Consider the following 16,455-nt stretch of genomic DNA (forward strand, 5'->3'; position numbering starts at 1 on the left):
ACCACCATTGATTTTGTATTCTATAAAAATTGGGTAACATGGAACTTTGTACTTTCTGAGGAAAGCAAAGCATGGAGTGGGAGTTGTGTCTAATAACCAAAAATGCACATTAATGTAGAACAGATACAATTTTTGAGCTAATTTATTTAACCACTGGTGTCTGTCTTGATCCAAGGAAACTGGAAAATAAAAGTGATTTTCACAAGTTTTTGAAATTTATTCAAATTTCCTTTGTCATACATGTCAAATTTAGCTCAGAAAGCCATTTTCAAGAATATCAGGAGAAAAGGGATCGCCATTTAACGGCAGGAGGATTATCAACCCGCAACTGATGCACTCAGGCAATCACTGGCTGAAGTAGCAGAAGACTAGTGACTGAATGTATGCTTTACCTGCAGGGCCCACTGCTGCAGGGGGCTGTGCCCAGTTCCTATATGTTCACACACTACCTCCTTGGTGAGCAATAGTCTGAAGGTGCAAGCTCAAGGAGATGGCCTATACTCAGCACCAGTGCAGATGGCAGTCAGCAGTCAATTGTGTGTCACCCAAAGTGGTGAACACCACACAGACACAGTCATTACAGATTCAGATGAGGCCAATCATGGAATCCCTACAGTGTGGAAACTGGCCCTTCGGCCCAACAAGTCCACACCAACCGAAGAGTAACCCATTCCCCCACATTATGTTTCCCCTGACTAATGCACCTAACCTGCACAACCCTGAACACTATGGGCAATTTAGCGTGGCCAATTCACCTAACCTGCACACCTTTGGACTGTGGGAGGAAACCAGAGCACCCAGAGGAAAACCCATGTTGAGACGGGGAGAAAGTGCAAACTCCAATCAGACAGTTGCCCAAGGCTGGAATCAAACCCAGGTCCCTGAAGCCATAAGGCAGCAGTGCTAACCACTGAGCCACCATGCCTCCCATATTCGTGAGCAACCCACTGCTGTGCCAATGAAAGGCCCACACTCAGCTTGCAAATGCACAGGCAATGGCAGGAGTCATTCCAAGGGAAAGGTGCATCACTTCTTCTGCGAAGAGGCAGACGCAGGAGGTGACACAGTGGGGTGAGAGAGGCCCTGAACACACGGCAGTTGTGCATCAACGAAAGGCTGAAGAGACCCCCTCCCCACCCCCATACCTCCCATCTATCCTTCCAGAGGCACCTGTAACGCCCCACTGATGGAGCACACGGGGACAGAAGACCCAATATTGCCAGAGTGGTCACCAAAGTTAATGTTTTAAAAAATAAGCAAAGATGCCTCCATTTACCTAACTTTCAGACCTGGGTTCTCAGAAAACATTGACCACATTTCTAAACTGAACAAAAAGCTACTAGCTACAGGTGAACGATTATGAAACATTGACACTGAAAACAAAAAATACTAGAGATCACATCGGGTCAGGCAGCATCCATGGAGAGACAACATGCCAACATTTCGAGTCTAGATGACTCTTCATCAGAACTTAAGTCACACCCACAATAATGTGGTTGATTCTTAACTGCCCTCAGGGCACTTAGCGATGGGCAATAAATGTTGGTTTAACCAGTGATGTCCTCATCCCATGAATAAATAAAACAAAATGATAGCCCCCTGCTAGCTGAGAACCAATCACTCAGCTGTTGCCTGCAGAAGATTTTTTTTCATCAATAACTATTCTCTAAAGTTCAGAGCAGCCAGCTACACATTCCAACCAATTCTCTCTGTACACAACCCCTCAGCTCCACACCTTCTGCAACTACATCTTCGCCACTGCTCCGACAAGCAGCTCTGTCAACAATGCTTACAATGAGCGCTTGCTTTCAAAACATGTAGTAATCCTTGGTTTTAAAACCTTTGCCTTCTCACAAACTAACAATGCAGAAGGAAATAAAAGGCATTATTTTACACACCTAAGACACTGGGAAATAATGAGGTGCTGTGTTCCACTGAATGACTGGCAAAGGGGAAGTTTCTATTATTCAGTCATGGGATGTGGGCATCACTGGTGAGGCCAACGTTGAATTCCCATCCCTAATTGCCCTGGAGAAGGCGATGGTGAGCTGTAGTCTTTGGAGTGTCAGGTTGCAACATAAGGATTCTTCTGAAAGCATACAGAATGCTTCCAGGATCTCAGCAACCTCTCTGCAGTGACCCAAACACCTCCAGCCACCACTGGAAAAACAATGGTGTGAAACAAGCTCATATACCCACACAGTACAATACAGGTAAGGTTTTAACAGGACATCTACCAGACAGTGTCCACTTTACTGCCTAAAAACCAGAAAGCAGAGAGCCTCTACAGTGCATAAGCAGGCCATTCAGCCCATCAAGTCCACACTGACCCTCTGAAGAACATCCTACCAATCCCTGCAACCTTGCATTGCCCATTGCTAATTCACCTTGCTTGTATATCTCTGCATATTATGGGCAAGTCAGCATGGCTAATCCATTTAACTCGCACACCTTTGCACTGTGCGAGGACACCAGAACACCCAGGAGAACGCGCAAACTCCCCACAGACAGTCACCCGAGGGTGGAATTGAGCCCAGGTCCCTGGCACTGCGTGGCAGTAGTGCTAACCACTGAGCCACTCTGCCATCTTGTAGTAGTTGCATTCTCCCACTATATCTGCATATTTTGGAACTGAATCTCATCAAGCACAAAGACACAATGTAAACAAATTCACTTTCATGCAATAAGATAGTGCTGGTGTCTATGCAATGACGTTGATTTACTTTACAAAATGAATATATAATTTGCTTCATAATTTATGCAAGTGCATTTCTTAAACAGTGAGAGATTGGAAGTGTTGAAGACCAAAGGGACCTTGTTCATGAGCCACTTAAGGCAGGAGAAGCAATAAATTAGGAAGCAAATGGTACGTTGACTTTCACTGCAAGAGGGCTTGAGTACGGGAGTAAAGAGGTCCTGTTGAAACTTCATCTGGAGTAATGTGCTCAGGTTTGACTTCCTTAGCTAAGGAAGCATACACTTTCCATCGAATGAATGGATCAAAGGTTGATCAGGCTGACCCCTGGGAGGGGTGGATTGCCCTGCGAGGAAACTGGGCCTGTGATTTACCAGAGTTCAGGAGAATGAGAGGTGGTCTCATTGAAGTATGCAAATCTTCGACAGGGTTAACAGAATAAATGCAGTAATGATGTTTCCCCCTGGCTGCAGGGTCTATAACCAGGGAACAGGGTTTCAGAATAAGGAGAAGACCCTTCAAGATCAAGTTGAGAAAGGATTTCTAGACTCAAAAGGTAGTGAACCTATAGAAATCTCTGTGCCAAAGGGGAATGGGACAATCAGTCTTGAAGATAGTTAAGAGTGGGCGTTGGGAGTTGGGTTAACTCAGTTGGCTGGTTCGTGATGCAAATTGATGCTAATACTGTGGGTTCAGTTCCTGCGCAGACAGAGGTTACCATGAAGGGCTCTCCTTCTCAACTCTCCCATCACCTGAGGTACGGTGACTCTCAGGTTAAACCACCACCGGTTATCTCCATCTAATGAGAGAGCAACCCTATGGTCCAATTGTAGTTTGGTAACTTTACCTTTACCTATATTTAAGACTGAGATTGTTGGATTTCCAGAACTAATGACATCAAAGAATGTGGAGATAGTGCAGGAAAATGGTGTTGAGGTAGAGGGTGAGCCATTATCTACTTGAATAGCAGCACAGCCTTGAGAATGGCCTATTTCATACATTCCTGTTGACATTAAAGAGTTCAATTGTTCTGAGGGTTTACACATAAAGGACACACGCAGACCATCTCAAATGGTCAGAGTGACCAAGTTGGAGTGATGACCGCATTTTCACTCTTTTGCTCACAGTCTGCGAATAAAGAACAGGTGGTGGAACTGAGGGTGGTATCTGTATTGGAGGCTACAGGGTTTTCCAAACTCTGAAGGTCATTGACGTAAAGGCAGTTCACTGGACAGCAGCAGAGAGTGAGTGACGTACTGACAAAGCTTCCAAGTGCTGTCATCATGATTGCAGGTAGAGTGAGGGAGTCCATATCAAACACGGACTGAGTGATGGCGCAGGCCACTGAGACAAGGCTGTCTTCTTCCATGGATAGACAGGGATCATCATACACTCCAACCAAATAGGTCACGTGATTGGCCCGTCAGTGACCTGGTCTATATATTTCATGGCTTACAGTCTGGATGTCTCTCCCACAAAACCCTGGAAGGGTAAAGAGATAAAATGGCTGTGGGTGATGGTGGCTTTGACAGAGACAGGTAACACACAGCCACAAGGTCCAACAGGATTTCCCACATGAGCTGATGGATAGCTGATGGGACTCCTTCAGCCTCCTCAGATACGAATGCTCAGACATTTCGAGGAAACTCTGTCTGTGTCTGTAGATCAACCTCTGTGCACTCTGCCTCCTATCAGCTGCAAATCCATGGTTGTCTCCTCTCTGCCCGTTTACTCTCTACTGGACACCTTCCACTCACATCCCCTACCTGCTCCATCCCCTCCTCCCTACTAGAGTCCTTTCTGTTAGTCTCTACTCTGCTGGTCTTCTCTTTGTTAATCCCATCTCTGCCACTTCCTTGCTGCTGGACCTCTCCCCTCTCTGCAGGTTTATTTAACAATGTACCCCTGTCTGTCACTGTCCAATCTTCTGGATCCCTCTGTACTGATCCTCCTTCCACTGATCCCATCTGTGCTGGTTCCATTTCTGATGGTTCCCTCTCAACTGGACGTGCCCTCCCCTCTGCTGGTTTTCTCTCTACTGGATCCTCCTTTGTTGATCCTGTTCCTGCTGGACTCCTCTCTGCAGGTTCCCTCAAGTTGATCACCTACACCCACCTCTACTCTGGTCCCATCTCTCTGCTGATTCCCTCTCTACTGGTCCCCCCATTGCTGGTCCCCTCTCTACTGGACTTTTCTCTGCAGATACTCTCTCTGCTCGCCCCCCTCTCTGCTGCTCTCCTCTCCATTGGACTCCTCTGTGCTGGTCTTTCTCTGCTGGTTTCTGCTGTGGGATCCCCCTCTACCTGTCTCATCTCTCCTGGTGCTGTGCCTCTACAGGTCTGTGACCAGCAGGCTGTGGGTATTCAGAATCACAGAAGTGTTACATACAGAAGCAGACCGTTCCGCCCATCATACCTGGACTGACTCTTCAAGTGAGCATCAATTACCCAGCTGTCAGTCTCCTGTCTTCCCTCCCATTGCACCTGCACATTAATGCCCCCTTGAATGCTTCATTTGAATCTGCATCCATCACATTTCCAGGCAGTGCTCTCCAGACCCTGCTGTGGTGCCCACAATTGGACACATTGTGCCAGACCTGACCAATCTCAGGCAGAAGCTGCTGAGTTGTTCCTTCCTCACATTGGCAAACCTGCAAAGTAAACCCTGAGCTGACATGGTGGGGAACAAACCCTTTCCCAGCAGTAGGTCAGGAAGAAGCTGCACGGAGCACTGAGCATTTGGGGCAGGATTCCCATGGAGTGAGACCCAGTTGCCTCAGTGAACTGCTGTGAAGTCACTTTGACTCTTAACTGGCAACTTCCCAAAACCCAGAAAATAGGCCAACCCCACGATAACATCAACAACAACATCGAGGGAAAAACGTATGCTCATCTGTTCAGGAGGTCACATTGTTGAATGAAATGCAGTAAGTCCCTACCACTGAGTCTAGATGTTTAGGTTTTACAAGATGATTAGGGGTTTAGATAGGGTTGACCATGAGAACCTTTTTCCACGTATGGAGGCGGATATTACGAGGAGGCATAGCTTTAAATTAAGGGGTGGGAGGTGTAGGACTGGTGTTAGGGGTAGATTCTTTTACTCAGCGAGTCGTGAGTTCATGGAATGCCCTGCCAGTAACAGTGGTGGACTCTCCCTCTTTATGGGCATTTAAACGGGCATCGGATAGGCATATGGAGGAAAGTGGGCTAGCGTAGGTTAGGTGGGCTTGGATCGGCGCAACATCGAGGGCCGAAGGGCCTGTACTGCGCTGTATTGTTCTATGTTCTATGTTCTAATTCTTAACTGATCCAGTCACAACAGGTTAGTTAGAAAATATCTCAAATAAAATGTGAGTTCTAACAGGCTGACTGATGTACTAACATTGTCTTGGTTTTAACACTTGAGCCACAGCCAAGCACACACACACTTACTCCAAGTTTTAAACCAAGTTTGTTAGCATTCACACATACTGACAAACAATATAACACAATACGTGCCACCAACATTAAGGTCTAATTCTGGGGGAAACAGACACTTATTTAGAATGTTGCAATCTCTGATTGGTAAGTGGGGAAAAAAAAGTGATGTTTTAATTTTGAAATGAAATCAACATTAACTCCTGGTTCGATCCTGTTGCAGTGTTTTGACTAAGAGAGGACTCGACACTTGTGAGGTAATTAACTTTCCTTCCCTCTGCAATCTGTCTTCCAAAGTCACTTCACCTGCCGAACGAGCAGCGCTCCGAAAGCTTGTGATTTCCAATAAACGTGTTGGACTATAACCTGGTGTCATTAGATTAGACTTACAGTGTGGAAACAGGCCCTTCGGCCCAACAAGTCCACACCGACCCGCCGAAGCGCAACCCACCCATACCCCTACATTTACCCCTTACCTAACACTACGGGCAATTTAGCTTGGCCAATTCACCTGACCCGCACATCTTTGGACTGTGGGAGGAAACCGGAGCACCCGGAGGAAACCCACGCAGACACGGGGAGAACGTGCAAACTCCACACAGTCAGTCGCCTGAGTCGGGAATTGAACCCGGGTCTACAGGCGCTGTGAGGCAGCAGTGCTAACCACTGTGCCACCGTGCCGCCCGTAAATGTGGCTTCTGACTTTGTCCACCCCAGTCCAACACCGACATCTCCATATCACCCTAAAGTGACAATTGAGGAGATAGATTCAACATTCAGGCTGGTACAATTAGAACATTTAAAAGGCATCTGGATGGGTATATGAATAGGAAGGGTATAGAGGGATATGGGCCAAGTGCTGGCAAATGGGACTAGATTAATTTAGGATAGCTGGATGAGTTAGTTCCATTTGATTAGCACTGAACAGTTCCACTTTTAATATCCCAGACGAAATAATCTGAGTGCTAGCTTGATGCATGCTGTGAATTAGTAACTCAAGGATAAAAAGTGGAAGCAGCAGACTTCTGTTGCAAATTTTTGTGGCTTTCCCTTTTTGTTTCAATGCTCTGAATAGCCTTAAAATCAAAACAAGGGGAGAGAATAATGATTGTTTTAATTCCAAAGGGAAGAGTTTAGTTATGGGGTATTTTGTCCATTAATAGTGCCATACAAATATCACGTGTATTGCATTGGTTCCTCAGAAGTTGGTATTGGGACCATGACTATTTTCAAAATTCATTAGCAGCCTGGACACAATTTCCGGAGCAGGCAGCTGGGACTAGTTTGGTTCGGGATTATGTTCGACATGGACTGGTTGGACTGAGGGGTTGGTTTCCATGCTGTATGACTCTATGGGGAATGAGCTGCCGGAGGAAGTGGTGGTGGCTGGTACAATTACAACATTTCAAAGGCAGCTGGATGGGTATATGAATAGGAAGGGTTTGGAGGGATATAGGCCAAATGGGACTCGATTAATTTAGGATATCTGGTCTGTATGCACAAGTTGGACCGAAGGGTTTAGAGGGAGATGGGCCAAATGCTGACAAATGGGACTAGATTAATTTAAGCATGGACAAGTTGGACCGAGGGTTCTGTTTTGTATAGCTCTATGGTTCTGAGTTGGACTTAGGGCTCTGTTTCTGTGTTGGACATCTCTATAAGTCTACTGAGATTAAAGATACTTAGCTTGTAAATGTTTTTTTCCACTTCATTGTCACTCATTTCCTGATTTTTTTTGTTGTTGTTCCTATCTCCTTAATTTCAAAATTACTTATTTAATTCCTTCACAAGATAAGATTCACACTTCCTCAGTTTCTTGTGTGGTTTGACTGGAAAATGCTAATCCCCGTGCGTTAGATGGCATGTCATTTCAGCCAGTCTAAAGTGAGGGAGTGCTCAGGGAGAGGGGGCTGGCTTTGTGAATTCTCAGTGAATCCTGTCCACTGGCAGGGAGGCAGGCAGGTGACTGACTGTCAGAGGGAGGCAGCGGTAATTCTGCACGATGTGCCGTTCAGTGGAAAATGCTGCGGTGTCCTCTCTCTCCTCCAGGCTGGAGAAAGAGCAGCCTTTTTGCCCTCAGTCTGGGACAGGTACCAGGCACGCTTGAGAGAGGGCGGAGGACAGCATTCAGGCTGGAGTGAATTTGCTCCCCAGACTGACAAAAATAAAACACAAAGTAAGCGGGGGACAGTGATGAAAACCAGCAGAAAGTGCCGGGCGCTGCTGGCAGCCTCCTTAAACCTAGTGGCGCTGCTTTTCTCCACCACCGCCTTCATTACCACGTACTGGTGTGAGGGCACTCAGAAAGTGCCCAAGCCGAACTGCAGCAAGGAGACCAGGCTCAACTGCATCAACTTGAACCGCACTAGCACCATGAACACTTCCAAACCGGACCAGGTCCACTACAGCTGGGATACCGGCGATGATCGCTTTGTCTTCCGTTATTTCCACACTGGCATATGGTACTCCTGTGAAGAGAACATCAGTGGTGTCGGTGAGTGTGTGTGTGTGTGTGTGCTAACCCTGAACCAACTCTTTCCCCCCAGCTCCCCGGGAGAGACCCAAGCAATTGTGTGGAAAAATAGCCCCTACATCAGCTCCCGCCTTGCCTTGTGTTGTGTTTCAGAAGTCAGGCTTGTCCCGACTGACTGTTGCTGTTTGGAAATTAACGAGAGGTAACAGTTTTGGTTTTGGTGGGGCTGGGGGAGAGGTGAGTGGGGAATGAGTGATAGATCAGGCATGGACAGCGATTCACCAATCTGCAGTTCTGGACCAGAACATCTCAGGAATGGAAACTTGGGTGAAACAGCATTAAGCAGCTCTGTAACTGACTTGCTGCTTAAGTCAAAAGCAGTACAAGCCCCTAACAAACTACTGGCTTTCATTTCTAGGCGACGTTTTCCAATTTTAAATGGAGTTTGCCTTCTTTACCCCCACCCCCACTAACCCCCCTCCCCCCAAATGAATTGGTCCAACAGTTGCCTGAATTATAATTGCTACCTGTGCTTTTGTACAGTTGCAATTTCCCTGGATGGGTGAGGATGGATTAATTAAGGAATGGTAATGCTTAGGACATTCCTGCTCACAGTTCGTACAATTGGCAGAAAGTTTATGCCACGCAGAGAAGTGAGCTGAAGATCACTCTGTCAGCGTGGTGGTTTGCCTGGATTTCGATCTCGAATTTACAAATTTGCTATTTTCAATCCACACTCTTGCGTCCCTCAGAAAATAAGTTCGGACAAAAATTGCTGCCTGGCACGAAATGCCAGTACTTTTCATTTATCACAAACTCCTCCACAGGCTGGCATTCTGCCAGATCTCTCGCATAGGAATTGAATAAGGGGAAATGGTTTGCCAGTTATTACAGCACTTATTAGACCACTGCTGGCCATGTTGAGCTGTGAATGAATTATTTCATTCTGTTCTGACTTGGGGGGGGGGGGGGGGGGTCATAGGTCTTTTGAAGAGGGTGGTGGATGATTAAACAACCAATGGGAAGGGAGATTCCATAAATCTCCTCATTGGGAAAAACAGTGGGTCTGGCATGTGTGTATGAAAGACAACACTAACGTGTTTACAGTCATCTTCGGTGGAGGTTTGGTCAGTAAGTTTGCAGATGACACCGAAATTGGGGGACAACAAAGAAGGTTACCTCTGATTACAACGGGACCTTGATCAGATGGGCCAAGGAGAGGCAGATGGAGTTTAATTCAGAGAAATGTGAGGTGCTGCATTTTGGAAAGGCGAATCAGGACAGGACTTGTACACTTAATGGGAAGGTCCTGGGGAGTGTTGCCGAATGAAAAAGAACTTGAGGAGCAGATTCATAGCTCCTTGAAAGTGGAGTCGCAGGTAGATAGGATAGTGAAGAAGGAATTTGGTACCTTGCCTTTATTGGTCAATGCATTGAGTATAGGAGCTGGGAGGTCATGTTGCATCTATTACAGGACATTGGTTAGGTCACTTGTGGTATACCGCTTTCAACCCTGGTCTCCTTGCTATAGGAAAGATGTTGTTAAACTTGAAAGTGTGCAGAAAAGATTTACAAGGGTGTTGCTGGGGTCAGAGTGTTTGAGCCAAAGGGAGAGGCAGAATAGGCTGGAGCTGTTTTCACCCCAGAGCCTAAGGGGTGACCTTATAGAGGTTTATAAAATCATGAGGGGCATAGACAGGGTGAATAGCCAAGGTGTTTTTTTCCCCAGTAGGGGAGTCCAAAACCAGAGGGTGTGGGTTTAATGTAAAAGGGAAAAGATTTTAAAAAGGACCTACAGGGCAGTCTTTCCATGAAGAGGGTGGTGCATGTACATAATGAGCTGCCAGAGGAAGTGGTGAGGGCTGGTACTTTACAACATTTTAAAGACATTTGGATGGGTATATGAATAGGAAGGGTTTAAAGGGAAATGGATCAAATGTTGGCAAATAGGGCTAGATTAATGTAGGATATCTGGTCATAACGGATGAGTTGGATCAAAGGGTCTGTTTCCCTGCTGTGCAACTCTAATACTCTACACCTCTAACTCAGTCTTCTGCACTACCAGCGCCGCTGAAATCAGTCATCACTCAATTTGATTCACTTCACATTGTATCGAGAAATGCCTGGGTGGGGAAAAGACTGCAACATGCAGTCCTGACAACATGCTAACAGAAGCAAAGCATTGCTATGGCTCAGAAGGTGGCCATTTGGCCCATTGTCCCTATACCACCTCATTAAATGAGCTTCATTACCCAATGCCATTCTCCTGTTTGTCCCTCAAATCCTTGCACATTACCTTTATCTGAATAAGTAATCTGTACCTTCTTAAATGCCTCAATCGAACAATTCCTTTATTCAACTTGCGTGACAAAGTTGCCTGCATTTCAAACCAATCTGTTCCAGTACATCTGACTCCAATACAGAGTCCGACTTGTCAAAGTAGATAATGTCCCTGATATGCCCATCCACAAAACACAAGGCAAATTTAAATAATCTTTGGCTTCTCAGTCTCCTGTCAATTATTGCAGCGATAGAACGGTTTTCAACACAATTAGCCACTTTTGGAATACTGTGTACAATTCTGGTCTCCCTCCTGTAGAAAAGATGTTGTGAAACTTGAAAGGGTTCAGAAAAGATTTACAAGGATGCTGCCAGGGTTGGAGGATTTGAGCTACAGGGAGAGGCTGAACAGGCTGGCGCTGTTTTCCCCGGGGCATCATTGGCTGAAGGGTGACCTTACAGAAGTTTATAAAATCATGAGGGGCATGGATATGATAAATAGACAAAGTCTTTTCCCTGGGGTCAGGGAGTCCAGAGCTAGAGGGTATAGGCTTAGGGGAAAGGGGAAAGATATAAAAGACCTAAGGGGCAATGTTTCAACACAGAGGGTGGTGCATGTATGGAATGAGCTGCCAGAGGAAATGGGGGAGGCTAGTACAATTACCACATTTAAAAGACATCAGGATGAGTATATGAATAAGAAGGGTTGAGAGGGATATGAACCAAGTGCTGGCAAATGGGACTAGATTAGGTTGGGATATCTTGTCAGCATGGACGAGTTTGACCAAAGAGTCTGTTTCCGTGCTGTACATCTCCATGACTCTAAGCAGCACATACTTGGACACTTGTGCTCTGTTTGGTTTCAGTAAGCCCACTTATTTCCTGATCTCAGTGGACAAAACATCTGAACTGCAGAGGTGAGGTGAGAGCAAATGTCTTTAAGGTCAAGTCAGATTTTGCCTAAATATGGCATGGTGGAGCCCTAGAAAACTGAAGTAAGTGATTTAGAATCAGGTGGTGAACCCTCTGCTCTTTGGAATCAAATGTAACACGTAGGAAGAGGGTTGTGGGTGTCGAAAGTCAGTCATCTCAGCTCCCTGACATCTCTGCGGGAGTTCTTCAGGATAGTGTCCTTCAACTGCTTCATCAATGACACCACCTCCCCCCCCCCCCCCCCCCCCCCCCCCCCCACCCCATTCGTAAGATCAGAACTGGGATATTCACGAACAGTTGAACAATGTTCAGCACCATTCACAAGTCCTGAAATATTGAAGCAGTCCAGTTTAATATGAAGCCAGACCTGGGCAACTTCCTTGCTTGGTAAATGGCAAATAGTATTTGTGGCATACAAGTGCAAGGAAATGACTATCCACAAGATGGAAAATGCTAACCACTTTCCCTTGGTATTCAGTAGTATTGCCATTACCAAGTCTCCCACCATCAACGTTCTGTGGGTTACCATTAACTAGGAACAGAGCTGATAAATATAATGGCTACAAGGTCAGAGACTGGAATCCTGTAGTGAAGAACTCACCTCCTGACTCCTTAAAGCCTGTCCACCATCTACAAGGCACAAATCAGAGTGTGACTTGACACACTCTGGCGGCACGGTGGCACAGTTTTAGCACTGCTGCCTGACAGCGCCGGAGACCCGGGTTCAATTCCCGACTCAGGCAACTGACTGTGTGAGTTTGCACATTCTCCCCGTGTCTGCGTGGGTTTCCTCCGGGTGCTCCGGTTTCCTCCCACAGTCCAAAGATGTGCAGGTCAGGTGAATTGGCCAGGATAAATTGTCCGTAGTGTTAGGTAAAGGGGTAAATGTTAGGTGGGTTGCGCTTTGGCGGGTCGGTGTGGACTGGTTGGGCCGAAGGGCCTGTTTCCACATTGTAAGTAATCTAATCTAATCTAATCTTCACTCGCCTGGATACATGCACCATCCCCTGATCACCAGTCTAAACACTCACACCATATGTCGTCGACACAGTTTGTGCCATCTGCAAACTGTACTGCAGAAACTCAGCAAGACTCCTTTGACAGCACCTTCCAAATGCGCAACCTCTACCATCCAGAAGGGCAAACAGAGCAGATGCATGAGAAGACCACCGCATGCAAGTTCCCTTCTGAGCTACTCCCCATCCCGACTAGGAAATATACCACTGTCCCTTCAGTGTCACTTGGTCATGGTGCTGGCGTTCTTTCCTTACAATAGTATGGGTGCCCTTGCTTGATAGCAGCTCAGTCAGGTAGCTTATCACTATTTCTTTGAGGGGCAATTGGAGGTGGGCAATTAAATATTGATCAAGCTGACAAATGCTGACAGATAGGATTAGGTCAGTCTAAGATAACTGGTCAGCATGGATAAGATGAACTAAACGGTTTGGTTCTGTGCTGTAAAACTCTGTGCCTCTATGAATCTAAGCCAGCATTGACACTTACCATGAATAATAAAAATAAACATTACCCAAATGCTTATTTTAACATGGTTATCACTCCATGCAGATAATATCACACTGTCTTTCACTTTCAGATGCACAACTGAATAATACAGAAAGTGATTTGCAGTTACCAAAAAACATGATACAAGGCTTTTGTTTTGAATTTTGTTAAGCTGGAATATAGTTATTTTTACAGTTATTTGTGATTAGAACATAATGCCAAGAGCACTTGACTTATTTTAAAAAGTCTGCTGGAAATTTATTGGGCATTTGTCGTTGTCCCTGGTTTCTGCAGAAAAGTACTCTGTTTTTCAGGCATTAACCTTTGATCTTTCTCTCATGATAGCTGAAGACGAGGTGTATGAACAGAATTGCATGCCAAAACCCAACAGAAGTCCAATATATTGACTCCATTGTCTGGGAAGTTGAAACCTCCGACAGACAATTCATATGCTTTCTGGAAACCTCCTCCAAAGACTCCATCTTCAAATTTAGATTTCCCCTGACCACCTCATGGCTTTCACTCACTATTCTCATCTCCAATCCTGACCAGCCCCTAACAGCCAACCTCTCCTGACTACCTTGCCTCACTCCATCTGCTCCTGACACCTGACTTCCCCCATCTCTCTGATTCTTTCAGGACTCTCTGATATGCACCTGAACCTTTGATTGACCCTATTGAACCCTGAACAGAACTCTGACCACTGACTCCTCACATACCAGCAACACCCCACCCAACCCAATTTATCCCAGTCAATTCTCTGTCCCAACTGGACTGGCCCCTTCTCCTGACAAACTCTCCCCAATCCCAAGTCAACTATTCTGCCTTCACCCATCTCTTACAGTACTCAAGCATCAGTTTAACTGAGCCACCCTGTTAATCTAAAATATTCATCACACAACATCATAGGTCATAGTCTAACAGGTTCACTTGGAAACATTAGCTTTCAAAATGGGTGTTGTGTGATTTTGAACTTTGTCCACTCCAGTCCAACACTGGCACCTTCAAGTCATAAAATATTCATCTGTAGCAGGACATAGGAACTGATCCATCAACCATGGTGTACTATACCTAAGTACTATACACTTCTGAAGGGGAGCACCAATAAAACATAAGGGTACAAATCTATACCAGCAACATTTTACATGCTAGCAGGTGAGTATGGACTAGTTGTGTCATTTCCATCTTAATTCCCAAAATGTGCTCCAATTGACATGAGTTGCTCTCAATTATACCAGCTACATGCACATAACAAAAACACTGTGGTTATAATGGGAAGCTTTATTTTTACAATAATAGAAGCAGAACAGCTAAAGTGGTAGCAGCAATGAATTTAGAAAATATACGCGAGAGAGTTTTAGTATTGACAAGGGAACAGACCACACTAGATTTAATGATAAGTATCAAATCAATCTGACAAGAAGGGAACATGTTGCAAATCTGTGCTGCAATACGATTGAAGTGATATCACAGTTTTTACAGAAAAGGCAGATTTTTAAAATGTGTTTGTTACAATTGGGCATTACTGGGCATCATTTGTTGCCAGTCAATGATGGTCCTGGTGAAGATGCCATGTCCTTGAATCCCTGCAGTCTTTGACGTGCCAGTACAGCCACAGTGCTGTTAGGGAGGAAGTTCCGAGGATTTTGGGTCCGTGACAGAGAAGGGATGCCAACATAGTTCCTAGTCAGGATAGCATGTGCCTTGGAGGAGGACTAGTGATTGGTGGCAAAAAACAAAGAACAAAGAACCCTCTCTCACAGGAACAGACCCTTCGGCTCTCCAAACCTGTGCCAATCCAGATCCTCTATCTAAACCTGTTGCCTATTTTCTAAAGATCTGTATCTCTCTGCTCCCTGCTCATTCATGTATATGTCAAGATACATCTTAACTGATGCTATCGTACCTGCCTCTACCACCTCTGCTGGCAATACATTCCAGGCACCCGTCATTCTCTGCATAAAGAACTTTCCTCATATATATCCCCTAAACTCTTTCCCTCTCACTTTGAACTCGTGACCCCTAGTAATTGAGTCCCCCACTCTGGGAAAAAGTTTCTTGCTATCCACCTTGTCTATACCTCTCATGATTTTGTAGGCCTCAACCAGGTCCCTACCTCAACCTCCGTCTTTCTAATGAAAATAATCCTAATGTACTCAATCTTTCCTCATAGCTTGCATCCTCCATAGCAGGAAACATCCTCATGAACCTCTCCTGCACTCTCTCAAAAGCATCTATGTCCTTTTGATAATGTGGTGACCAGAACTATTCGCAGTATTCCAAATGTGGCCTAACCAAAGTCCTATACAACTGTAACATGACCTGCCAACTCTTGGACTCAATACCCCGTCCATTGAAGAAAACAATGCTGTATGCCTCTACTGACCTGCATGGCCATCTTCAGGGTACAATGGACCTGAATACTGAGCTCTCTCTTGTATATTAATTTTCCACAGGGTTTTTTTCATTTTCCATATAGTTTGCTCTTGAATTGGATCTTCCAAATTGCATCACCTCGCATTTGTGCGGATTGAACTCCATCTGCCATTTCTCTGACATTCTCTACAATCTATCTATATTCTGCTGTATTCTCTGACAGTCCCCTTCACTGTCTGCTACTCCACCAATTTTGGTGTCATCTGCAAACTTGCTAATGAGGCAACCTTCACCTTCCTCCAAATTATTTATGTATATCACAACAACAGTGGTGTTAACATGGATCTCTGTGGGACACCACTGGTCACAGGTCTCCATTTTGAGAAGTTCCCTTCCGCTACTACTCTCTGACTCCTGTTGCCCAGTCAGTTCTCTATCCATCTAGCTAGCACAGCCTGGACCCCATGTGGCTTCACCTTCTTCACCAGCCTACGATGGGAAACCTTACCAAATGGATTGCTAAAGTCCATGTATATGACATCCACAGCCCTTTGCTCATCAATCAACTTTGTCACCTCTTCAAAGAATGCTACTAGGTTTGTAAGACATGACCTTCCCTGCACTAAACCATGCTGCTTATCACTGATAAACCCATTTTCTTCCAAATAGATATATATTCTATCCCTTAGTATCTTTTCCAGTAGCTTCCCTAACCTCAACACCCATCATGTCCCTCTTGCTGTGAATATTGATGCTGAATACTCATTAAGAATCTCGCC

At 45.4% G+C, this 16,455-nt stretch overlaps 1 protein-coding gene across 1 annotated transcript in view; it reads left to right on the forward strand.

The window, feature by feature from the left end:
• Positions 1-8,304: 8,304 nt before the first annotated feature.
• gsg1l (gsg1-like) overlaps positions 8,305-16,455 on the forward strand; it is a 235,263-nt gene continuing 227,112 nt past the window's right edge. Inside the window, exon 1 of the mRNA XM_060840369.1 lies at positions 8,305-8,605. Within this exon, the coding sequence (XP_060696352.1) occupies positions 8,305-8,605 (301 nt within the window). The remainder of the gene's footprint in view (positions 8,606-16,455) is intronic.

Source organism: Hemiscyllium ocellatum, chromosome 20, assembly GCF_020745735.1.
Source record: "Hemiscyllium ocellatum isolate sHemOce1 chromosome 20, sHemOce1.pat.X.cur, whole genome shotgun sequence".
NCBI classification, from domain to species: domain Eukaryota; kingdom Metazoa; phylum Chordata; class Chondrichthyes; order Orectolobiformes; family Hemiscylliidae; genus Hemiscyllium; species Hemiscyllium ocellatum.